We start from the raw sequence: 24,863 nt of genomic DNA on the forward strand, positions 1-24,863 counted from the left end.
CTCCTATCCAAGTACCGACCCTGCTTAGCTTCCAACGTCTGGTGACCCCAGCAAGGGGCTTTCAAGGCCAGTGAGAAGCAGAGGTGGCTTGCCCTTGCCTTCCTCTGCAGAGCCTTCCTCGGTGGTCTCCTATCCAAGTACCGACCCTGCTTAGCTTCCAACGTCTGGTGACCCCAGCAAGGGGCTTTCAAGGCCAGTGAGAAGCAGAGGTGGCTTGCCCTTGCCTTCCTCTGCAGAGCCTTCCTTGGTGGTCTCCTATCCAAGTACCGACCCTGCTTCGCTTCCAACGTCTGGCGACCCCAGCAAGGGGCTTTCAAGGCCAGTGAGAAGCAGAGGTGGCTTGCCCTTGCCTTCCTCTGCAGAGCCTTCCTCGGTGGTCTCCTATCCAAGTACCGACCCTGCTTAGCTTCTGAAATCTAATGAGATCAGGCTACACCATACCATCTTCCCTCTCTGTTGGATATTACATAATATCAATAAATGTGGACTCTTTTTGAGGGGAGCACAGACTTTGCATTACATGAAATACCAGCAGCCTACCATCACCCCTGGTACGCGAATGGTTTGCAAAATGTAGACACAGCCACCTGATGGCAACTCACCAGCGAACAGCTGTGATATAGCGCAACAGTCAGAACACTCACTGTTGCTGCATAACGACGGTGCATGTGGGTGCTTTTCCCCAAAAAGAGGGGAACAATCCCTGCTGAAATCTCAAAAGGAAGTTCCTGAACTAGGTTGCCAACCTCCAGGTGAGGCCTGCAGATCTCCCAGAATTACAACTAATCTCTGGACTACAGAGATCAGTTCCCCTGGAGAAAATGGCTGCTTCGGAGGATGGACATTATGGCATTATACCCTGCCGAGGTGCCTCCCCTCTCCTCCCAGGCTCCTCCCCCTCCCCCCAAATCTCCCAAGAATTTCGCAGCCTGGAGCTAGCAACCAATGTTCCCTCTAAGCCGTGGAGTCTTGTAAGCAAAAAATCTACTTGGTGAGCAACTGGCATTAAAGCTGTGAGCGAGCCATTTGGCTGCTGCATAAATTACTTTGCTCTGGAGCCATCCTTCCTGCTCCGAGACAAAGATGTGTGAGCCGGAGGCTAAAATACTGAGCTAGCTCACACTAACTCATCTTAGACTATGCTGAACAGATGTTCCGTGGCCAGGGCTCAGTGGTTTCCATGGCACAAAGGAAATAAATCGTGCAGAATTCCTGCAAACACACAACTGATGCAGGCCACCAAGATTTCGTTTCCTGTGGCCCAAAGTAAGACCATAAGAAAAGCCCGTGTGGGATCAGGCCAATGGCCCATCCAGTCCAACACTCTGTCACACAGTGGCCAAAAATACCAGGTGCCCTCAGGAGGTCCAGCAGTGGGGCCAGGACACCAGAAGCCCTCCCACTGTTGCCCCCACCAGCACCAAGAATACAGAGCATCTCTTGCCCCAGACTGAGAGTTCCTATCTAGACCTTGTGGCTAATAGCCACTGATGGACTTCTGCTCCATATGCTTATCTAATTCCGTCTTGAAGCCGTCCATGCTTGTAGCCGCCGCCACCTCCTGTGGCAGTGAATTCCACGTGTTAATCACTCAATTCAAGCCCATCGCCTCTCCGCTCATAGATCAGTGGAAAGGTCTTTGGTAACCAAAACACTGAACTGCAGGCTGTGGAAAGTCAGTAGTTCAGCAGTTCGAGACCTGGGTGCCACAAGACGGAGTGAGCTCCCGTCTCTAGTTCCAGCTCCTGCCCACCTAGCAGTTCGAAAGCAAGAAATTGCAAGTAGATAAATAGGTACCACTTCGGTGGGAAGGTAACAGCGTTCCGTGCACCTTGGTGTTTAGTCATGCCGGCCACATGACCACGGAAACGTCTTCGGACAGCGCTGGCTCTCGAGCAAGGGAACCTTTACCTTTACTAACCAAAACTCACCGGTTCCCCATTCTCTGATAAACACATCAAGAGCTGCTTTCACAATAAATCTTTATTAAAATGACAATACTCCAGTTATCGGCTAACAACATCCCCTCCCGCCCTCCCTCCCTTAGCACCATCTGCTCCTATGACTTCACTAGGAAGCAGGATCGTTCCCACCCACGCTGCCCCCCCATAATAGTACCTGTACCCCCATTGTTGCAAACAGAGCCCACCCACTGGGGTGGGGGGAATGTAAACGTCACGCGCTATAGCGACATCTATGTGGCAGAGTTCTCAGAGGAAGGAGCTGAGAATCTTGTAGGGGGAAGTGAGAAGGGAAAAAAGCCCCCTAAAGCTCTCCCCCCCCCTTGTCAGATGCTGAATGTCTTTGTGCGAAGAAAGCTGTGCGCATTGATTTAAGTAAACTGCATTCCCAACTTGCTAGGGCAAGGCACAGCAGCCTGTGGACTGTAGCACACTAGTGGATCTCCACTGAACGACAGAGCTGGCCGGTTGCCGAGATCCTCGTAAGGAATTCTAGACTAGAACAGGGGTCCCCAACACGGTGCCCGTGGGCGCCACAGCACCTGCCAACACCTTTCCTAGCAGCTGCCAAGCATTTTTAGAAAGTGGGCAAGGCCAGAGGCGGTTTTTGCCCACCAGAGTTTCTGATTGGCCACTGGAAGCCTCACTCGGTAGGAGCTGCTTACCACAACACGAGGATCTTCATCGGCTTATTGCCAGAAAACATTTTAATTTTAAAAGGCATCCTGTTAAACACAGCTCCTGCCTGAAAAGTTGAAGAGGTGTATTATTAGAGGAGGAAGCAGAGGACATTGGATTTATACCCCACCCTTCACTACCCAGAAGAGTCTCAGAGCGATTTACAATTTCCTTTCCCTTCCCCTCCCCACAACAGACACCCTGTGAGGCAGGTGGGGGCTGAGAGAGCTCTCTCGAGGACTGCTCCTGAGAGAACAGCTCTGACAGAACTTGTGACTGACCCAAGGTCACACCAGCAGCTGCATGTGGAGGAGTGGGGAATCAAACCATGCTCCTAACCACTACACCAAACTGGCTAGGCATGACCTCACTCCCTGATGTTTTGTGGTTGTGCCTGCCAAGTTATGTCGGCAACAGAATTCCAAAGGTGCCTGCAGGCTGAAAAAGGTTGGGGACCCCTGAACTAGAAGGCCTTTAATCCGATCCAGCCGGGCGCTTCTGAAACACACACTCGGCATGATTTAGCACTGATCCACCACGCCTCGACAACTCCTTGTACGCACTCGGGTTTTGGGTTTTTTTGCAAATGGAAAAACACGTCGGTGGACCGACAGGATTCCTAATGTCAGTTAGCTTGGCCGTAACCAGCCCACGGCTGCCGTAGGGATCCCGGAGCCGAGGGGCACGGCCCCCCATCACCTCCCCTCGGCCCCTAGCGGATGTGCGCCATTTCTTCAAGGAAGGGCGTCTTCATGCAGCCGGTGCAGAGCTGGTCCATCCAGAGGGGGGCCTCATGCTGCAGTGGGGTGGGTCTCGGGTAGAAGGTGTAGTTATTCAGCAGGCAGCTGAGCGAGGCCATGTAGACGTCCGAGAAGCGGCACAGGCGGCGGGAGAAGTACGTGGGGTTGTGGCACGTGCGGAAGATGCTCCCGAACTGAGGGTTGAAGAGGTTCTTGGTGAGCGCCCTACGGGGGAGAGGCAAGAGGGACGGGAGGAAAGGAGGGTCAGACAGCAGTTACAGGATTAAAAATTCAGGGTCTGGACAGTTAGGAACGTTGCATCCTCAAGTGATGATCAAACGGCCACAAATCGGGCTGTGTAGCTCTGTGGAAACTGCAGGATACAGCCTCGGCCGCCGGGTGAAGCGTCCTAAAATCCGCATGCTTTCATTTAATCGTTTTTAAAAAGCTTCTAGTCCTCGAAGCAGCAAAGACAGCCTCTAAAATGTGTGGGCCGCCCTGACCTGGATAGCCCAGGCAAGCCCGATCTCGTCAGATCTTGGAAGCGAAGCAGGGTCGACTGTGGTTCGTACTTGGATGGGAGACCTCCTTGGAATACCAGAGGCGGGAGCAGGCTTTATTCAGCCACCTACAGTGCATTCTTGGTATATGAAGCCAGAGGTGCTTTTAGGGAGGTGCCAGATACCATATGTAGACAGACTTTGTCCTTGCTCTCTAAAAGATATAGAGGAATTTCAGACAGGCGATATAATCCGGAAGAGGAACGGTTCCCAAACGGTTTCTGGTCTGTCATTTCAGACAGAACCGTTTTAGAACCGGTTCCCTACCGGAATATATTTGTAATTTCATACACAAATGCTTCTGTCCCATTTAGGAAATGGGACAGAAGCGTTTTACCTGTCAACCGCTTCCAAGTAGTCTTCAGTTTCCTCTCCCGGTTCCGATGCGCTTTTTCCCCGCCGTTTTTCACCCGCGTGGGCGATCTCCGACTTTTTTTGGGGGGGAACGTTCACTTTATAGCGCTATAACGGTATAATGCAACAGCATTATATCAACCCCATTGGAATGCCTGGAGTGTTGTGTTATAGCGCTCTAGCGCTCTAAAGCAAACGTTTTTTAAAAAGCTGGAAATCGCCCGTGCGGGCAAAAAATGGCAGGGAAAAAGCGGTGCAGTCTGAAATGGCAAACCACTTCAGATCCAGCTCTTTACCGGAAGGGGAAAGCCATGTGTGAAATGGCAGCCCTATACAGGTTTACTCCACGACGGATCAAAAACGGCTTCAAAACGGGTTAAAAAGGGTAATGTGAAATTCCTCATAGAATCCACTACACACACCATACTTCATTGCCCCCTCTACAGGGATATCCGATCTCGTTTTATTACTCCACTTCTAGAGGGTAAGAGCTGGCACTCTGATGACTCAACTGTTCACTTTCTTCTGTTTCATTCTAATGGCAAAATAATGGAGGCTGTTGCAAAATTTTTATATTATGCAATCAGAAGACGAGGCTTGAATAGCCAAGTGTCAGTGACTGATGCATCTTAGTATTTTCCCGTATTTCCATGATGTTTTGTGCTTTCATGCCAATAAAGGTTTTGTGTGTGTGTGTGGTATGTGAAGCTATGGGATTATTTTATTGTGGATAAGATTACAGATGTCATTTAAAAGTGTGATGATTCTCAGGTACATAAATCATATATATTGAAAAAATGGGCTCCTTTTATGAAATGGAACCTTAAACATCAAGATGACACAGATAAACTAAAGTTTAGACGATTATTTAACACTAGTTGAAGTTAGTTAATGCAGTGCACTTTATTCAACACTTTATTCATTTGCATTATCTGTTTTGTTGACTTAAGCTCATATTGTACCTGTTTTATGCTGTTAACAGTCACTGGAAGATAATGAGGAATTTCAGACAGGCGATATATTCCGGAAGAGGAACGGTTCCCAAACGGTTTCTGGTCTGTCATTTCAGACAGAACCGTTTGAGAACCGGTTCCCTTCCGGAATATATTTGTCATTTCATACACAATCGCTTCTGTCCCGTTTAGGAAACGGGGCTGAAGCGTTTTACCTGTCAACCGCTTCCAAGTACTCCTCAGTTTCCTCTCCCAGTTCAGATGCGCGATCTCCGGCTTTTTAAAAACGTTTTATAGTGTTATAGCGCTATAATGCTATAACGGAATAGTATTATATCAATCCCATTGGAATGCATGGAGTGTTTTGTTATACTGCTATAGCGCTCTAAAGCGAACTTTTTTTAAAAAAAAGTTGGAGATTGGCCGCACGGGTGAAAAACGGCGGGGGAAAAGCGGGAAAAAGCGGTGCGGTCTGAAATGGCAAACTGTTTCAGATCCACCTCTTTACCGGAAGGGGAAAGCCATGTGTGAAATGGCAGCCCTATACCGGTTCACTTCAAAATGGATCATTACCGGCTTGAAACCGGGTGAAACTGGGTAAACGTGGAATTCCCCAATTTTCTTAAAAAAAAAACCGGAGGTGAACTTGACTTCCAGGTGCAGACACACACATACACACACACACACAAAATAAATAAAACGTGTGGGTAGTGCTGGAAGGCTCTGAATCCATAGGAGTTTTGAGATGACGGTCCCAATGTGCAGAAGGGTGGGCACCATGTGTCCCTTTGGTGTTGTGGTTAAGTGCGCGGACTCTAATCTGGGAGAACTGGGCAGATTCCCCACTCCTCCACTCGCTTATGCAAGGAAGTGCAGAGATCCAAGCAGGGGGGCCGCTTTGAGAACTATCCAGTTGCAGAGGCCAGCTGCGGAAACCCGATGCCACCGACTGAGACGCGGAGGAGGGCAAAGCCTCTGGCTGTAGTTGTCCCATGGAATTTCCTGTTTGTACAGTGTACACACAGAAAGAAGGAGCCCGTTCCCTGCCTATTCAGCAGCAAATAGGTATTGTGCACAGAGGATGGGCAAAAGGAAATGCTACTTTACACAGAGAGTGATTACAATGTGGAATTCGCTGCCGGGGGATGTCGTGATGGCCACGGTAATAAACTGCTTGAAAAGGGGATTGGGTAGATTCATGGAGGAGAAGTCTGTCAATGGCTACTAGCCGTGGTGACTGAGGGGAACCTCCACCTTCAGCGGCAGTAAAACTCTGAATCTCAGAGCTAGGAGGCAACAACAGGGGAAGGCCTCGGCCTCTATGCCCTGTTGTTGGCCCTCCAGAGGAACTGGCTGGCCCCTGTGTGAGACGGGAGGCTGGACTAGAGGGACCCTCCCTGGTCTGACCCAGCAGGGCTCTTCTGGTGTCCTTCTCAGGGGAAGGCCTCGGCCTCTCTGCCCTGTTGCTGGCCCTCCAGAGGAACTGGCTGGCCCCTGTGTGAGACGCGAGGCTGGACTAGAGGGACCCTCCCTGGTCTGACCCAGCAGGGCTCTTCTGGTGTTCTTATAAGGGGAAGGCCTTGGCCTCTATGCCCTGTGGTTGACCCTCCAGAGGAACTGGTTGGCCCCTGTGTGGGACAGGATGCTGGGCTAGATGGACCCTCACTGGTCTGACCCAGTGGGGCTCTTCTGATGTCCTTATGAAGCAACATGTTTATGGCCTGAAATACCCCACCCCCAAACTCACACAGAAGAAGAGAAGAAGAGATTGAATTTATGCCCCGCCCTTCACTACCCAAAGGTGTCTCAGAGCGGCTTACAAACTCCTTTCTCTTCCCCTCCCCACAACAGACACCCTGTGAGGGAGGTGGGGCTGAGAGAACTCTTGACAGAAACTGCTCTTTTTCAAGAACAGCTCTTATCAGAAATACGGCTTGCCCAAGGTCGTCCAGCCAGATGCAAGTGGAGGAGTGGGGAATCAAACCCGGTTCTCCCAGATTAGAGTCCGCGCACTTAACCACTACACCAAACTGGCTCACAAACATATGAACCCGAGAAGAGCCCTGATGGATCGGACCAGAATGCCATCGTGTCCAGCATGCTGCTCACACAGCAGCCGAATAGCTGCCTCTAGGAAGCCGAAGAGCCGGATGACAGCAACAGCGTCCCCGTCCCCCCCGGTGCTCCCCAGCAACTGACTTAAAGAGGAACTGCCTCCGGTATTGGAGGGAGCAGATATCTGTCCTGACTGGTAGCCACTGATAGCCAGGTGGCTAATTTGTCCCCTCCCTCCACGAATTTGTCCCCTCCCCCTTTAAAGCTTTCCAGCCATCACCACATCCTGCGGCAGCGAGTTCTGTGATTTAGCTACGTGCCATATGCAAAAGTACTTCCTTTTTCTCTGTCCTGACAAACACTACAGAAGCTTTCTTGCCTGTCACTGTCTTGCAGGCAACTCCTGCCTTCCACAAGGTGACCGGGCAACGCAGGGCTCTTTCTGTAGCAGGAACTCCTTTGCATATTAGGCGACACACCCCTAATGTAGCCAATCCTCCAAGAGTTTACAGTAGCCCCTGTGAGAAGAGCCCTGTAAGCTCTTGGAGGATTGGCTACATTAGGGGTGTGTCGCCTAATACGCAAAGGAGTTCCTGCTACAAAAAGAGCCGGCCTGGATTCAAGGCAGCAGAACTTGGGAAGAGAAGACGGAGGGAGAAGCCGAAACGCGCTACCTGAGTTCCTGCCGTTCCTTCATCCAGTCCTGCAGCACCTGCTGGGACTCTGGGTCCTGGTACATCTGTAAAAGGAACAAAGCTTTTTAACCCTTTCCCCCCCACACACACCTGTAGTTTGTATATTCTTGTTTTGTTGATTGTGTACTCTGTAATAGGGTTTTTTTGGTTAGTTTTTATCTTTTTGTTTTAAAAGAATCTTAATAAAACTCGTTAAAAAAATTAAAGGACCCAAGCGGCTGGTTAGACAGGCATCTCCGAGCAGTTAAGCCCAATTTCGGCACCCTTTCTTTTTTCTCTCCTCCCCGTGCCCTTCCCTCCCCTGCGGCGCGAGACAGTGGCGTGGCCGGCAAGGGGGGGATTATTACATCAATACACAAGAGACCTCCCAGCTGGTAGCAACAGTATCAAAGTAAACAAAAAAAGCTAGGAAGACGCTATATCACATAGAGTGCCAATATTAACAACTATCTTATTTTAATACAAAGGGCAAAGATAAAGTACATACAGAATTCCTTAAGTGCAGTTAGGCAAAATCAAGTAAATATATAAGTGCAGGTAAGTAAACAATTAATTAGGAGTTGCGGTGGCTCAAGTGATTAAGACGCTGAACTGCAGGCTGTGGAAAGTCAGTAGTTCAGCAGTTCGAGACCTGAGTTGCCGCATGACGGAGTGAGCTCCCGTCTCTAGTTCCAGCTCTTGCCAACCTAGCAGTTCGAAAGCAAGAAATTGCAAGTAGATAAATAGGTACCACTTTGGTGGGAAGGTAACAGCATTCCGTGCGCCTTGGTGTCTAGTCACGCCGGCCACATGGCCACGGAAACATCTTCGGACAGCGCTGGCTCTTCGGCTTTGAAACGGAGATGAGCACCGCAACCCTAGAGTCGGACTCGAATGGCTTTCGAGCAAGGGAAACCTTTACCTTTACCTTTTTAAACAATTAATTAACGAAGGGTCTGGATTTTCTCTTCATTTCGTAATTCCGACTTCCTCAGAAGTAAATATTCCTAGCACAATATTGGCCTCGGTCACACAGAGGATTTGCCGCGCTAAAGGCACGAATGTCAGGCGGATTTTTGGGGTGTGATCACACCGCAACATCTGGGAAGTGTAGCACACCCATGGCCAACCCGTGGCGTCCCGCCAAAGTTACGCAGTAAAAAAGTACTGCGGAAAGTGCACGAGTATCCGGAAAACGCAGAGCAGGGGCGGGCGTCTGATTGCGGGAGCACTAGTATCCCGTGGCATCCGGCGCCCGTCCACATCCCGTCGCAAACCAGATGTTTTTCGTAAGCACATGCGCACAAACACATAACTGAAAGCAGTGCTGCTCCACAGAACGGCGCATGCGCACAAACGCGAAACGCTTGCCGCGCCGCTTCTTTGCCACGCTCCAGCATCGCCGTGTGATTGCCAGCTAACTGCCTAAGCGCCGGAGACTTGAGGGACCGTGTGATCGGGCTACAGCGCTTTATTTTGCTCTGGGGCAAACAGCCACGCTCCCCCCCGCGTTATCTGGCCCATGTGACTGGGGCCACTGTTGCCATATTCTTTCTTTGGATAACGTAGTCTCAAACTTACATATCATAATCTCTTATACTAGCCGCACACAGTCATCAATATAGTAATACAGGGCACATTCTAACATTTGGAAGCATTTGCTGCTATGACTTGTGCCCTGTATTACTATACTGATTATGATACATAAATTTGAGACTACGTTATCCAAAGAAAGAATATGACAACAATATTGTGCTAGGAATTATTACATCGCCATCCTGGATTGGTTTAATTTATGGATCTACTGTTGTATATTCAATCTGTAGTGATTGTATCTTAATTGTTTTTAAGGTTGTAAATCACCCGGAACCTTCTTGCAGGGTGGGTGCTTCGTAAGTTTAATAAAATAAATAAATACCTAAATAAGGAACCTGACCTTTTGTGCAGGCAACACCAGAACGTCTCCGTATTGACTTCCAGAGTTGCCATTAGCAGGTTTGGACATTCCTGGAGATTTGGGGGTGGGGCCTGGGGAGGGCAGGGTTTGGGGAGGGACCCCAGAGGAGTGTAATGTCATAAAGTCCACCCTCCAAAGCAGCCATTTTCTCCAGGGAATTGATTTCTGTAGGCTAGAGAGCCAGTTTGGTGTAGTGGTTAGGAGTGCGGACTCTAATCCGGGAGAATCGGGTTCGATTCCCCTCTCCTCCACCTGCAGCTGCTGGTGTGACCCTGGGTCAGCCACAAGTTCTCTCAGAGCTGTTCTCTCAGGAGCAGTCCTCGAAAGAGCTCTCTCAGCCCCACCTACCTCACTGGGTGTCTGCTGTGGGGAGGGGAAGGAGGTTGTAAGCCGCTCTGAGACTCCTCCGGGGAGTGAAGGGCGGGGTATACATCCCATCTCCTCCTCTTCTTCTTCTTCTTCTTGTAGTTCCTGGAGATCTCCAGGCGCTACCTGGAGGCTTTTGACCCTAGCTGACTGGCTTTTAGGGCATTTGTTTGCAGTGCTGTTTCGGAACATCCCCTGCCCCACAATCCCTTGGGGGGCCCTCCCCCCCATCATATTCGCAGTGAGATGGCTGCCCTCTTGCTCCGTCTCCCCTACCTGCATGCGTTCCAACAACCCTGTTAAGGCCTGCATCCAGGTGAGTGCTTGCGAATACTGTTCGGTGTTCACCACTTTGGTCTCCATCTCCAGCTCGGGAACGATGGCCCCCGTCCGCCAGCCGTGGCGCAACATGAGGTCCTGGGGAGGGAGGAAAAAGCATGAGAAGGTTCACAGCCTCTTATTTCCACCCCGACCAGGGTTGCCAATCTCCAGGTGGGTACGGAAAAGTGTATGACGCTGCGTATAATAGATGTATGCCTAAGGCAGATCTATCTGGTGCTTTTTATTTCTCTTTGGAAAGCGTTTGAACAGAGTGTAAACCTGCACTTTTGATGTACTGTTTTGGTGAAACCTATGTCTGGTAATACTTGGCACCAATATTTTATAACAGTATAGAAAAATCTTAAAAAGAAAAAGCAGAAAATAGATCTACCTTAAGCATACATCTATTATACGCGGTTTCATATATTTTTTTAGTTTGGTGTAGTAGTTAAGAGTGCGCGGACTCTAATCTGGGAGAACTGGGTCTGATTCCCCAATCCTCCAATTGCAGCTGCTGGATGACCTTGGACAAGCCATAATTCTGGCAGAGCTGTCCTTGAAAAAAAGAGCAGTTTCTGTCAGAGCTCTCTCAGCCCCACCTACCTCACAGGGTGTCTGTTGTGGGGAGGGGAAGTGAAAGGAGTTTGTGAGCCGCTCTGAGACTCCTTTGGGTAGTGAAGGGCGGGGTATAAATCCAATCTCTTCTTCTTCTTCTTTTACCTCACAGGGTGTCTGTTGTGGGGAGGGGAAGGGAAAGGAGTTTGTGAGCTGCTCTGAGACTCCTTTGGGTAGTGAAGGGTGGGGGGTATAAATCCAATCTCTTCTTCTTCTTCTTTTACCTCACAGGGTGTCTGTTGTGGGGAGGGGAAGGGAAAGGAGTTTGTAAGCCGCTCTGAGACTCCTTTGGGTAGTGAAGGGCGGGGGGTATAAATCCAGTCTCTTCTTCTTCTTTTACCTCCCAGGGTGTCTGTTGTGGGGAGGGGAAGGGAAAGGAGTTTGTCAGCCGCTCTGAGACTCCTTTGGGTAGTGAAGGGCGGGGTATAAATCCAATCTCTTCTTCTTCTTCTTTTACCTCACAGGGTATCTGTTGTGGGGAGGGGAAGGGAAAGGAGTTTGTCAGCCGCTCTGAGGCTCCTTTGGGTAGTGAAGGGCGGGGGGTATAAATCCAATCTCTTCTTCTGATTCTTTTACCTCACAGGGTGTCTGTTGTGGGGAGGGGAAGGGAGAGGAGTTTGTGAGCCGCTCTGAGGCTCCTTTGGGTAATGAAAGGCGGGGTATAAATCCAATCTCCTCCTCTTCTTCTCCATATCTTCCTAACACTGTGACCCTCAGTTTTTGTATAATGTCCAGGTGTTACATCTCGTCTCCAGATGACAAAGATCAACCCCACTGGAGAAAATGGATGCTCTGGAGAACGGGCCCCAACGAGGCCCCTCCCCTCTCCAAACCCCACCCTCCACAGGCTCCACCCCCAAGTCCCAAGGGATCCCCCCCCAACCCAGAACTGGCAACGAGAATCCCATCCCACAGAACCATCTCCAGAGTTAAGGAGAGATCCGAAAAGGCCCCAAGCTCCCCGATCCCACCCCCCTCCCCTCTGTCCGCATGCCCACTCATGACCCAGAGGAAAGCAGCCCTGGGTTCTCACCGCCAGATCACTGTAGAGATGGTCTCCGAAGTACAGGACCTTGGAGCCACGCCAGCCCGTCAGTCGGAGGAAGTCAAAAAGGTTGCCCTAGTGCAGGGAAAAGGATCGACATTAAAGAGGGTTCTGTAGGCACAAAGATGGGCATACATTGGCCGTGAAGGAATTTAGGATGGAAAAAGAAGCCATGGATTAAACTCTCATCCCTCTGCTGGGGTGGTGGCAGAACTAAAAGCCAAGTCTTCTTTGCGGAAGGTGTCACATGACCCCAGAGAGCCAATCCCACGCCACTACCGGGTATATAATCCCAAGGCCTCTGCTGCACTCCCTCTGTCTAGACAAGTCCTCACTAAATACGTTGAGGGGCTGTTTAGTTCCCTCTCAGACAGTACCCTTTGCTCTTCCTTGTTCTAAGCTAGGGGTCCCCAACATGGTGCCCATGGGCACCACAGCAACCGCCAACATCTTTCCTGGTGCCTCCCAAGTGTTTTTTTTTTTAAGTGGGTGGGGCCAGGTGGGGCTTTTGCCCAGCAAGGCCTCTGGTTGGCCGTTGGAGATTTGATTGGCTGTGCCGATTTTGAAACATACTGCTTTAGCAGCAGCCGCCACCACAGCACAAGGGTCTTCACTGTGTGAGTGAAGGGAAGCAGTGGCTGCCATTTTGTGGCTAGCAGCGCCGTTTGTGGCAGCCATTTTGTGGCTGGCTCTGCCCACCACACTGTGTCTGAGTTACAAAGCTCAGATAGGTTGGGGACCCCTGATCTAGGCTTCTCGACTCACCGAGGCCAGATATCAGGTGCCTGACAGGAAACCAGGAATTAGGTCTGTAATTATGAAGAGGGATAAAATTCCAGAAGTGTCTCTCTGAAGGAGCTAGACATTTTGAAGACCCTCGAGGTTCAGAATTGTGGTGGATGGCCGTGGAAGGTCTCTGCGAGGAGTGGCAGTCCAGATAGAGCCAGTGTGGTACAGCAGTTAGAATGTCGGGTGAGAATCTGGGAGGCTCCAGGTTCGAATCCCCCACTCTGCTGGGCGACCTTGGGCCAGGCACAGCCTCTCGGCCTAACCTACCTCACAGGGTTGTCACAAGAATAAAATGGAAAAGACGAGACCCTTTATGGTCAGGGACCTACATGCCTGAGGGGCCGCCTTTCCCCACATGGTTCCCAGAAAGCACTGCGTTCAGGGGCCCAGAACCGACTGGCCCTCCCGAGTCTCAAGGAGGCCAGGCTGGTGACAACCAGGGCGTGGGCCTTCTTGGTGGCGGCCCCCTCCTGGTGGAATGAGCTCCCAGAGGAGATCAGAGCCCTGCTGAGCCGCTTACAGTTCCGCACGGCCTGTAAAACAGAGCTCTTCCGCCAGGCCTCTGGAGCTGCCGCCACCTCCAACCACTAGGATAAGAAGCCCTGTTGCCTCTGGGATTTATATCTACAGCCTGTGCCAGCCGCCTGAAAGACATCTCCAGAAGACCTGCAAGCCGGCTATGGGGAGAGAGGATGGTAGCCATCACGAACTCAAGAACAGCAAAAACTAGCACTTATTTTGGAATTGTGAATCGGCTTTAATATTGTTCTAAATGGTTTCATTCTACTATTTTACATGTTTTTTGTGATCTTATGTAAGCCGCCCTGAGCCGGCCGTGGCACAAATTTGAAAAATAAATAAATAAATAAATAAAACTGTAAGCCTCCGTGAAGAGACATTATTACAACAAACAGGACCACGGTGTAATATAACCAGAAAAACAGTAAATCACCGTGTACAAATAAACAATATAAGTTGATTTTTATCTGCAATGTCTTAGAATTCAATTATCAACAAAATTACAACCATAACACTATAATATGCAACATAAAGCTTAGCAGTACATATAGAATACTACAGTACTAGTTTTAGACAAACGACGGAGTTCTAGTACACTGTCCATTTGCGAGTCCTTCTTCAGGTTTGTCATTCTGTACTAATGTGACAGGGTCTACCACAGGGGTCATTTGGGGGGGGGACGCGGGGGGACGCCATCCCCCCGGGTGAGGTGTGGGAGGGCGGGGCCTGGAGCTCCCTGCTGGTGCCGGCTGTGGGGAGGACACACTTCCGGTGATGTCAGGGGGTGTGGCATATGCTAATGAGTTATGCTAATGAGTCCCCCTAGCTCTTTTACTACGAAATGACCCCTGGTCTACAGTATATAATAATTGGCTCAGTCTGAGGGAAGCTTAGCCAATTATTATATACTGTAGACCCTGTCACATTAGAGCTTGCTATAGGAGCTCCCCAGTCACCAGAATAAGCGCGGTAGCGTACATCAAAAAATTGTATAAGAATTAACATTTTGAAATATGGCTTGCAGCACTTCATTCTAATGAAGATATAAGTACAGAATGACAAACCTGAAGAAGGACTCGCAAACGGACAGTGTACCAGAACTCCGTCGTTTGTCTAAAACTAGTACTGTAGTATTCTATATGTACTGCTAAGCTTTATATTGCATATTATAGTGTTATGGTTGTAATTTTGTTGATAATTGAATTCTAAAACATTGCAGATGAAAATCAACTTATATTGTTTATTTGTACACGGTGATTTACTGTTTTACTGGTTCCGTGGGGAGAAAGGCAGGGTACGAATGAAGCAGAATCGATCAGTCGTTTTGTTTTCTGCCTGATTCGTGTACTTTAATTAAAAACAAAAAACAAACTCTAAGCCAAAAACAGATGAAGTTTTATTTTAATTTAAAGGGGGAAATGAATCCCTCCCTCAAAGATCTGGAATTTCTTAAAACCTGAGCTGGACCGCTCGAGAAAGCCTGATCTTGTCAGATCTCGGAAGCTAAGCAGGGCCGGCCCCGGCAAGTACTTGGAAGGGCGAGCTCCAAGGAATACCAGGGCCGGGATGCAGAGGCAAACCTCCTCTGAACGTTCCTTGCCTTCGAGCTCCACTAGGGTCGCCAGGAGTCCGCTTGACTTGATGACAAAAAAATTAAATTTTATCTGGAATTTCTTTCTGGGAAGATTTGCAACGGGCGCTTCTGATGTTCCCTCTCCCTCTGCATAGTAGTGACGACTTGGGTCTACCGTTTGTTGATATTCAGGAAAGAGAAGGAGCCAGTGTTCAAATGTCAGGATGTGGTGAGCCCTACGGGGGGTGGGGGGCTGGGGGGCTAGCTTTGTTTCCTTCCGCTCCCGCCAAGAATCCTGTGAGGCTGGTCAGGCTGATGCCTTTAGCTCAGGGTCACCCGGCAAGATTCATGGCTAGCGTTGAGTGCTCCGGGTTGGGAGATTTGGGGGGTGGAGCCTGAAGAGGGAGGGGTTTGTTGAGGGGAGGGACCCCAGCGGGGTCTAATGCCACAGAGTCCGCCTTCCAAAGCAGCCATCTTCTCCTGGTGAACTGATCTCTGGTGAACTGATCGGCTTTGGGAAGACATTAGAGAGAGGTTGCGTCGATTCCTGCTTGTGCTACGGCAAGGGATTGGTGACAAACACCAACTGAGAGATAGAGTTGAAAAAGACATATGAAGCCGCTGTTTAATCCTAGGGAAGCGTGTTCTCTTTATCTCTTACATTCCTTGGAACGGCATGTTTTCAAATGAAGAGTGATAAACACTGTTCGGGAACTCGTATAACGAGGATTTCTCTTTGCTTTGCATACTTTACAGCTCCGTCGGGAGGTAAACATTCCAGGAGCTCAGCCAAAACAACACCAAGAATAACTACGTCAAGATTTTGTATTGTTTTGTATTGTACTCATATTATCATTTACTGGCTTTGCTTATGTTCATGAAATGTACTTCATATATAATGAATGAATGCTAGTTAATACTGGAAATTTGTTATAAGGAAATTTGGTTACAAGCATGGACGGCTTCAAAAGGGAATTAGATAAGCATATGGAGCAGAGGTCCATCAGTGGCTATTAGCCACAAGGTATAGAGAGGGGCTCTGGGGCAAGTGATGCTCTGTCTTCTTGGTGCTTGGGGGGAGGGCAACAGCAGGAGGGCTTCCAGTGTCCTGGCCCCACTGCTGGACCTCCTGAGGGCACCTGGTATTTCTGGCCACTGTGTGACACAGAGTGTTGGACTGGATGGGCCTTTGGCCTGATCCCACATTGGCGTCTCTTACGTTCTTATGGTATAATAATACAACTAAGTGTGTTAAAGATACAGAAGAGTAACTTTCTTTGGTGTGCCCTATTTTTCCTATTGTAATTACACCAAAGCCTGTCTAGTTTTTGATAGATTTATCCACCTGGAGACAGGCAACCCTATCCAGGGCTAAGCCAGCAGGGGTCCAAGCCCAGTTCTCCTGAGCCCTAGCCAGACATTATTTATTTATTTACTTCATTTTCTACTCCGCCTTTCCCTCCAACGGGGACCCAAAGGAGCTTACCTCATTTTCCCTCCCCTCCGTTTTACCCTCATGACAATCCTGTGAGGTAGGTGAGGCTGAGAGTGTGACTGGCCCACGGTCACCCACGGCAGAGTGGGGATTCCTCCATTTTTTCCTCACAACAATCCTGTGAGGTAGGTGAGACTAGGTGACTGGCCACGGTCACCTGCGGCAGAGTGGGGATTCCTCAATTTTTTCCTCACAAGAATCCTGTGAGGTAGGCGAGGCTGTGAGTGTGACTGGCCTACAGTCACCCGCGGCAGAGTGGGGATTTTCCATTTTTTCCTCACAACAACACTCTGAGGTAGGTGAGGCTGAGAGTGTGTGACTGGCCCACGGTCGCCCGCGGCAGAGTGGGGATTCGAACCTGGATCTCCCAGATCCTAGTCCAGCACTTTAAGCACCACCCTATCACCTCACAATGGGGACGTATACACCCCACCCTTCCTTCCTGACTACCTAAATGTAGGCCACATTCGGAACCGATCTGTAAGAGGAGGTTCAACTCCTAATTCCCTCACGGTTTTCTTCCTGCCAAAGTCTCTCAAGAAACACTGACAGAAAGGAGGGAAAAAAGAGGGATCTCTATTCGGCTCACGCCACAGCCGGCGGCCATTTCCTGCTTTATGTCTTATTACTGCGTGAAGGCCACAATGAAAAGGGGTGGACGGTGAAGTCTTGCACAGTAACTTGGCTTTCCCCTGTCCTCTGAGCTCCCCCATCACCGTACATTCCTCCGCAGTTCGTTTCCTCACCTGCTTGTACACCTGCCCCTTTTCCAACTTCTTGATTTTATCCCACTGAAGGTCACCATTGCTGTCCAGTCGCCGGAAAGGTCTGAGAACAGAAAGAGACGAGTTTTGTGAAAGGAGGGCCCCGGTCACATGGGGGGAAAGGCACGGCCAAAGCACGGCTTTTTTGAGCCACACCAAAAGAGACGCGTGGCGGCAAGATCAGACAGATCCCCCGAGCCACCGCGCAGTTGCTCCCCGGCACGATCAGATGCCGGGGGGGAGCCACGGAACGGAGAACGAGGCAGCTCACATTCTATGATCTGAACAATTATAAACAATATTTAAAACAATAAAATAATTCCATAAAATGCATAAACATGGCGTCACCAGAACCGAGGAGGAGGCCAATAACCATTACTAGGGATATGCCAAATGTCTAAGAGTTGACAAGATTTGGCTATCCCAGGCGATCCAGGTTTATATAGTGGTTAAATAATGTTAACAACTGCATGGGGGAATCTACAACACCCCCTGCCTGAACACTCGGTGTCTGAAGGTCAGCAAGTTGCAGGGCGGAAGGGGAAAGCAGACAAAAAGCAAGATCAGAATAAGCAAGAAGTAACATAGAATTTATAAATGTACTGCGTCGTCCCAGAAATGGAGAATCATTCCACGATTTCTCTGCCTTTGGCCCAGAAATGAGACAGTGTCAGACTCCCTGTGCATTTTGCATTTTACAGCTCGCCTGTCATTGGGAGAGGAGGCTCCTCTAGCCAGTTTGGTGTCGTTGTTAAGTGTGCGGACTCTAATCTGGGAGAACCGGGTTTGATCCCCCACTCCTCCACTTGCACCTGGCTGGATGACCTTGGGCAAGCCGTAGTTCTGATAAGAGCTGTCCTTGAAAAAGAGCCGTTTCTGTCAAGAGCTCTCTCAGCCCCACCTACCTCACAGGGTGTCTGTTGTGGGGAGGGGAAGGGAAAAAAGTTTGCAAGCCGCTCTGAGACTCCTTTGGGTAGTGAAGGGCGGGGTAGAAATCCAATCTCTTCTTCTTCTCTATTGCTCTCTTTGATATACCCAGGGCTTGTCACCCTAGTGAGGCCAAATGTCCTGGCTTCTCAAATGTCTGTGATCCTGTTTTCCTTACTAGGTAAAGGCTACGTATCTAGGGGGGGGGGAATGCTGCCGGTTAGTTCTGGCGGGCAAATACCGTGGGATAATTGGGTCCTGATCAATGTTCCCTCTAAGCTGTGGAGTCTTGTGAGCAAAAATTCTACTCTGTGAGCTACTGGCATTAAAGTCATGAGCGAGGAATTTGGCTACTACATAAATGAGTTTGCTCTGGAGCCACTTCCTGAACTCGCCTTCCTGAACGAAGACAAAAAGGTGTGAGCCGGAGGCTAAAAACCTGTGAGCTAGCTCACACTAACTCAGCTTAGAGGGAACACTGGTCCTAATCTTTACTGCCTTTACTTGAATCCACTATATCTACAACCTTCGTGCGTTTACCTTCAGTCCTAACAATAGATGTGTCCAGGATGGTATCTATCAACTGTCTCAATAAAGTTAGCTTCCTACAAACTGGCTGGTGTTGAGAATCGATTTAACCAGGGACCTGACAGACAGCACAGTGGGGTTTATACTCACTTGACACAATCGTTGAAGAAATGAGGCTTGTCTGCTTGGACGATGACCACGTCAAAGAAGTCGCGCCAGTCCTTCCCCACCATGTACCGCATCCCTTTGTCCCTGGGGAGGAGAAGGGAAAAAAGAGAGAGAAAATGGCGGGGAAGAGGATGTTACTGACAGCCGACAGTAGAGGGCGCTCTGCTGCCAAAGATCTGTGGGTTCTGGGAACAGAGATCACGGGAACGTCTCTGCTCCATTTGGCTCCCGCAGCTAAGGGACTGGTGCTGCCGAGCCATTTCAAAATATATTAAAATAAACTCGCCTTTATTAGCCAACCAAAGGACACCTGCCTATCCAAGTTGTCTTCATCTATCCCTCTCCCATTTCAGAGTGACCCAGGATGGTATGTCTGACTAGAATCTAGATTCGATTCCAACGGTACCTTGGAGGCCAACAAAAAAACTGGGGGCAGGGTATGAACTTTCAGCCGTAGTAGTGAGGCAAGAATCCAACAGATTCAGGACAGGTGCCAATTTTTTGCCCCAAAGCATTTTCCCCCTTGCATTAACCAAGCTGATTCAATTTTGCATTGTACTTCTTCACCCTGACGCCTTTCTTTCTTTTTTTTAAGTACCCGTTAGGTACACTTTTATTATTTTCAGATTATACACAACCAACATACATACAACACATCACAAACAACCACTTACAAACATAAAGCATACAATGAGATCAGTATATTTTATTATAACTCTATTACAATATTAAAAAATTTCTTTGGGTTTGCTTAAGTTTCTGTGTACTCCTATCTTTTTACCATAGTTTCTATTTAACTAAAAGAAATGAATCCTACCAAACATTTCGTTACTTTAAACTATGCTATTTTAACTAAACTATTGTACCAGTCATACAGTTTTTTCCACGTCTTTTGAAATGCTGGGTCTGTTGTCCCTCTCATCAACTATGACAGTTTATCGTTTTCCGCCGTCTCCAACAGTTTATTCACATACTCTTGCTTCTTTGGTGCTTCCATTTGTTTCCAATATTTTGCATATAGGGGCCATCAGGCGGTCCACCAGTGGGGCCAGAACTCCAGAAGCCCTCCCACTGTTGCCCCACAAGCCCCAAGAATACAAAGCATCACTGTCCCAGACATAAGAACGTAAGAGAAGCCATGTTGGATCAGGCCAATGGCCCATCCAGTCCAACACTCCGTGTCACACAGCAGCCAAAATCCAGGGGCCATCAGGAAAGACATTCCTCCCTCCCGCCCCTTACAGACTGCAGGACCTTCAAGACTAGCCGTTTTATTGACTACACTTCTGTTGACTGGAGTTCAGCGTAGCTGGTTTTATTTGCGACTTTCTACTCCGTAAGGTTTAATGCAAAAGTCTGAAATGCCTGGGGGGCGGCGGAGGGGAAACAATAAACCAACACTCAAAGGCTATGGTGAACCTTCGTCAGAACTTCTTCTAACAGACTGGGGCTTGTGGGAGGAGAGGGCAGGAAATAATGCAACGGCCGCCTCGTGACGCAAGATCAACATTTGAACAAAACCGCTGTTGTCCTTAAAAGTATAATGCCGGCATATTGTGCGGCCTTGGGAAGGGCCCATTATCTTGGTGTAGTGGTTAAGACTGGCGGACTCTAATCTGGAGAGCCGGGGTTGATTCCCCACTCCTCCACGTGAAACCTGCTGAGTGACCTTGGGCAAGTCACAGTTCTCCCAGGATTCTCTTAGCCCCACTGAAGTTGTAGAGAGAGGAAGGCAATTGTAAGCCACTTTGAGACTGCTTAGGCTATGCTCTGTATTCTTGGTGCTTGAGGGGGGCAACAGTGGGAGGGCTCCTGGAGTTCTAGCCCCGCTGGTGGACCTCCTGATGGCCCCTGGGTTTTGGCCACTGTGTGACACAGAATGTTGGACTGGATGGGCCATTGGCCTGATCCAGCAGGGCTTCTCTTACGTTCTTATGTATAGAGCAATGATGCTCTGTCTTCTTGGTGTTTGGGGGGCAACAGTGGGAGAGCTTCTGGCGTTCTAGCCCCACTGGTGGACCTCCTGATGGCCCCTGGGTTTTGGCCACTGTGTGACACAGAGTGTTGGACTGGATGGGCCACTGCCCTGATCCAACGTAGCTTCCCTTATGTTCTTATGTATGGAGCAGTGATGCTCTGTCTTCTTGGTGCTTGGGGGGGGAAGAGTGGGGGGGCTTCTTGAGTTCTGGCCCCGCTGGTGGACCTCCTGATGGCCCCTGGGTTTTGGCCGCTGTGGGACACAGAGTGTTGGACTGGATGGGCCGTTGCCCTGCTCCAACATGGCTTCCCTTATGTTCTTATGTCTGGGGACAGTGATGCTCTGTCTTCTTGGTGCTTGGGGGGGGGCAAGAGTGGGAGGGCTTCTGGAGTTGTGGCCCCGCTGGTGGACCTCCTGATGGCCCCTGGGTTTTGGGCACTGTGTGACACAGAGTGCTGGACTGGATGGGCCATGGCCTGATCCAACAGGGCTTCTCTTATGTTCTCAGGGTAGAGAAAAGTGGGGTATAAAAACCTAGCCTTTTTCTTCTTCTATCACCAGCGGGGGTGGGGACCATTTGGCCTGGTCCCCAAATTTAGACTTCTGAGTGCTACTGAACTCTTGCTCTTTTCTCCAAATGAGGTTCTGCATACAAACGAGATTAAGCACTCAGTTGCAGAGATACACGGACAGAATGCTCCCTCTAAGCTGCGGAGTCCTGTGAGCAAAAATTCTAATTTGTGAGCTACTGGCATCAAAGTCGCGAGCGAGCGATTTGGCCACTGCAGAAATCGATTTGCTCTGGAGCCCTCCTCCCTGAGTTAAAAGTGTGTGAGATGGAGGCTAAAAGACTGTGAGCTAGCTCACGCTAACTCAGCTTAGAGGGAACACTGCTCTCAACTTGCGCCCCGTTACTGCTATTTCCTCATCTTTTTTTAATATACCAGGAGCCTCAAAACACAGAATTGGCCCGGGGCCTCTCTTGACCACTGAGAGGCTCTGTCCATGGGACAGAAATATGAAAATGGACTCACACGAAGCTGAAAGGGCTGTTGGTGATCAGGAAGAGTTTCTTGCCGCTGCTGGCCAGGCGGTGGAGCACAGCGTAAGTCTCGTCTCCGCGCAGAATGTACTTCTCTGCAGCCAAAAGAAAAACCGACGGGCATGAAGAAGAAAATGAAGATGTGGGATTTATACCCCGCCCGTCACTCCCCGAAGAGCGGCTTACAATCTCCTTTGCTTTCTCCTCCCCAGAACAGACGCCCTGTGAGGCAGGTGGGGCTGAGAGAGCTCTTTCGTGGACTGCCCTCGAAAGAACAGCTCAGAGAGAACTTGTGACTGACACAAAGTCACTCCAGCAGCTGCACGTGGAGGAGTGGGGAATCAAACCCGGTTCTCCCAGATTAGAGTCTGCACTCTTAACCACGACACCAAACTGGCTCTCAAGAAGAAGAGAAGAGATAGGATTTATACCCCGCCCTTCACTCCCCGAAGGAGCCTCAGAGCGGCTTACAGTCTCCTTTCCCTTTCCCTCCCCACAACAGACACCCTGTGAGGTAGGTGAGGCTGAGAGAGCTCTCTCAAGGGCTGTCCTTGAGAGAACAGCTCTGAAAGAACTTGTGACTGACCTAAAGTCATTCCAGCAGCTGCATGTGGAGGAGCGGGGAATCAGACCCGGTTCTCCCAGATTAGAGTCCATGTTCCTAACCACGACACCAAACTGGCTCATTAGAGGACTGATCTTCTATGCCTGTTCCAACCTTCCGACCCTCCCACAACGCAGCAGATGGATACTCACCTAGATCCTGCATGATCCACTTGTACATAAAACCTTTAATGTGGACATCTCGGATGGCGTCCTGTTGAAGACAGGAAACATGGTTCCAGAAGTGAGTTTAGTGCTGTGTACACGGAGGCAGGCGCTTCATTTCGGAGGCTTCCTCCCCGCAACCCAGAAACTGGCTTCTGTTTCCCTATCCCAGTATGACTCCCGAAGCCAGTTTCTGAGTTGTGGGGAGGAAGCCTCCGAAATGAAGCACCGGCATTTCTCCTCCCTCGAGTCAGCACCTGGATTGAGGAGGAGGAGGGAGCCAGGGCAGGAGTCCCCAGCCTTTTTAAGCCTCGAGGTACCTTCGGAATTCTGACACAGTGGGATCGAGGATGCCACAAAATGGCCGCCAAAGGAGGCGGAGCCAGTGACAAAATGGCTGTCGCCGCTTACTTTCAGAACCAAAAAGTACCAAAAAAAACCCCTCACTGTAATAAGATGCTAAATATTTAAATGAATAATGAAATACTAATACTAATTGCAAGGATATATCAAACTTTAAAGACTGCATAAATTACAAAGTCCAGGTAAGTGCAGGTTTGCAAAGCATAAAGACGTAAACTAATTTTAAAGGCGAGAGAAGTCCCAAATTGTGGAAACTTCAAGAAAGAGCTTCAATCAGTGAAGAGTCAGCATATCATCATCAAGGAAGAACCAGTGATCAGGGGGAGAAATCATCAACGAGTCATTAACACGAGGACCCCGGGTACAGACTCACTCGTTTCGATTATCCTCTTCAGTGAGACCAACAATTATTTTACAATAATGTAAGGAGTGTTCTCCAAAATGTGTAATATACAATTAAAGATGATAATCATTCCACTAAAAGTCTGTGTCTGTTGTGGAATCCTTATATATGGGCACCAATGAAGTATGTCAATATAGAAATTAATCAGAGAAGAAGAATAGATTGGATTTATACGCCACCCTTCACTACCCGAAGGAGTCTCAGAGTGGTTTACAATCTCCTTTCCCTTCCCCTCCCCACAACAGACACCCTGTGAGGTAGGTGGGGCTGAGAGAGCCCTTTCGAGGACTGCTCCTGAGAGAGCAGCTCTGAGAGAACTTGTGACTGACCCAAGGTTGCACCAGCAGCTGCATATGGAGGAGTGGGGAAATCAAACCCGGTTCTCCCAGATTACAGCCCGTGCTCCTAACCACTGCACCAAACTGGCTCTTTACTTTCTACTGTTGCTACAGCCTCCTGACTTTCAGTCTCACAGTGAAGATCCTTGTGTCATGGTGGCAGCTGCTGCCAAAGCAAGGTTTCTAAACATGTGTTCCGCCAATCAAATATCCAATGGCCAATTAGAAGCCCTAATGGGCAAGTGCCCCACCCACTTTCCAAAACCACTTGGCAGGCACCTTGTCAGCCATGGGCACCAGGTTGGGGATCCCTGAACTAGGTCCTAGATTTGTGTGGGAATGCAGGACAAGGGATGTTTGACACGCTGGATGTTTTCCTCCACCTTGTCTTCCTGACGGCAGCACTGTTTCATGGAGGGCCCACAGGACACCGTCTTCTATTCCCCCTGTTTCTGTCCATCCCCTCTTCACTTTTCTACAACCTTTCCTCAAAAGAGATCACTCTCAAAATGCCTTTCAAAGCCATGTGCACGGGAAGGTCTGAATTTCTGCAAGCTGCGCCACCATCGGTACCATTTTCCTTGCTTCAATCCCGCAGCTGCCATTTCCTCCCCATACCAGAGAGCATTTGGGGGGGTTAAAACTGGGAACTGCTAGAAAATGTTATGATTCTCTGTGCCCCCGATCTACTAGTCCCCAGCTTTCATTTTCAAAAAGTTATGCGTCTAGTTCTTTTTGTTGCAGGGAAAGATGTAGATGAGGTTCTACATTTCCCTTGATTACTGCACAATGAAAAGGGCCACATACTTTTTTTAAAGGAAAGCTGGGATCTAGTCGATAGTGGCAACAGATCATTAAAATCTTATGGTGATCTAGGAATATCTTAACTTTTTTTAGAAGAGCCATCCAACTCGGGGAGGAATGGCAGC

General features: G+C 49.3%; 1 protein-coding gene across 1 annotated transcript in view; it reads right to left on the reverse strand.

Annotated features, from left to right (window-relative positions):
- Positions 1-3,099: 3,099 nt before the first annotated feature.
- The window catches only part of LOC107114011 (5'-nucleotidase domain-containing protein 2-like), a 42,943-nt gene continuing 21,179 nt past the window's right edge, over positions 3,100-24,863 (reverse strand). The window contains exons 7-14 of the mRNA XM_015415432.1: positions 22,819-22,879; positions 22,055-22,157; positions 19,025-19,126; positions 17,402-17,483; positions 12,268-12,354; positions 10,575-10,715; positions 7,976-8,040; positions 3,100-3,604 (exon numbers count right to left, since the gene is read on the reverse strand). Of these exons, the coding sequence (XP_015270918.1) occupies positions 3,352-3,604; positions 7,976-8,040; positions 10,575-10,715; positions 12,268-12,354; positions 17,402-17,483; positions 19,025-19,126; positions 22,055-22,157; positions 22,819-22,879 (894 nt within the window). The 3' untranslated portion in view covers positions 3,100-3,351. The remainder of the gene's footprint in view (positions 3,605-7,975; positions 8,041-10,574; positions 10,716-12,267; positions 12,355-17,401; positions 17,484-19,024; positions 19,127-22,054; positions 22,158-22,818; positions 22,880-24,863) is intronic.

This window comes from Gekko japonicus, unplaced genomic scaffold, assembly GCF_001447785.1.
Source record: "Gekko japonicus isolate JY-2015 unplaced genomic scaffold, Gekko_japonicus_V1.1 scaffold2015, whole genome shotgun sequence".
NCBI lineage: Eukaryota > Metazoa > Chordata > Lepidosauria > Squamata > Gekkonidae > Gekko > Gekko japonicus.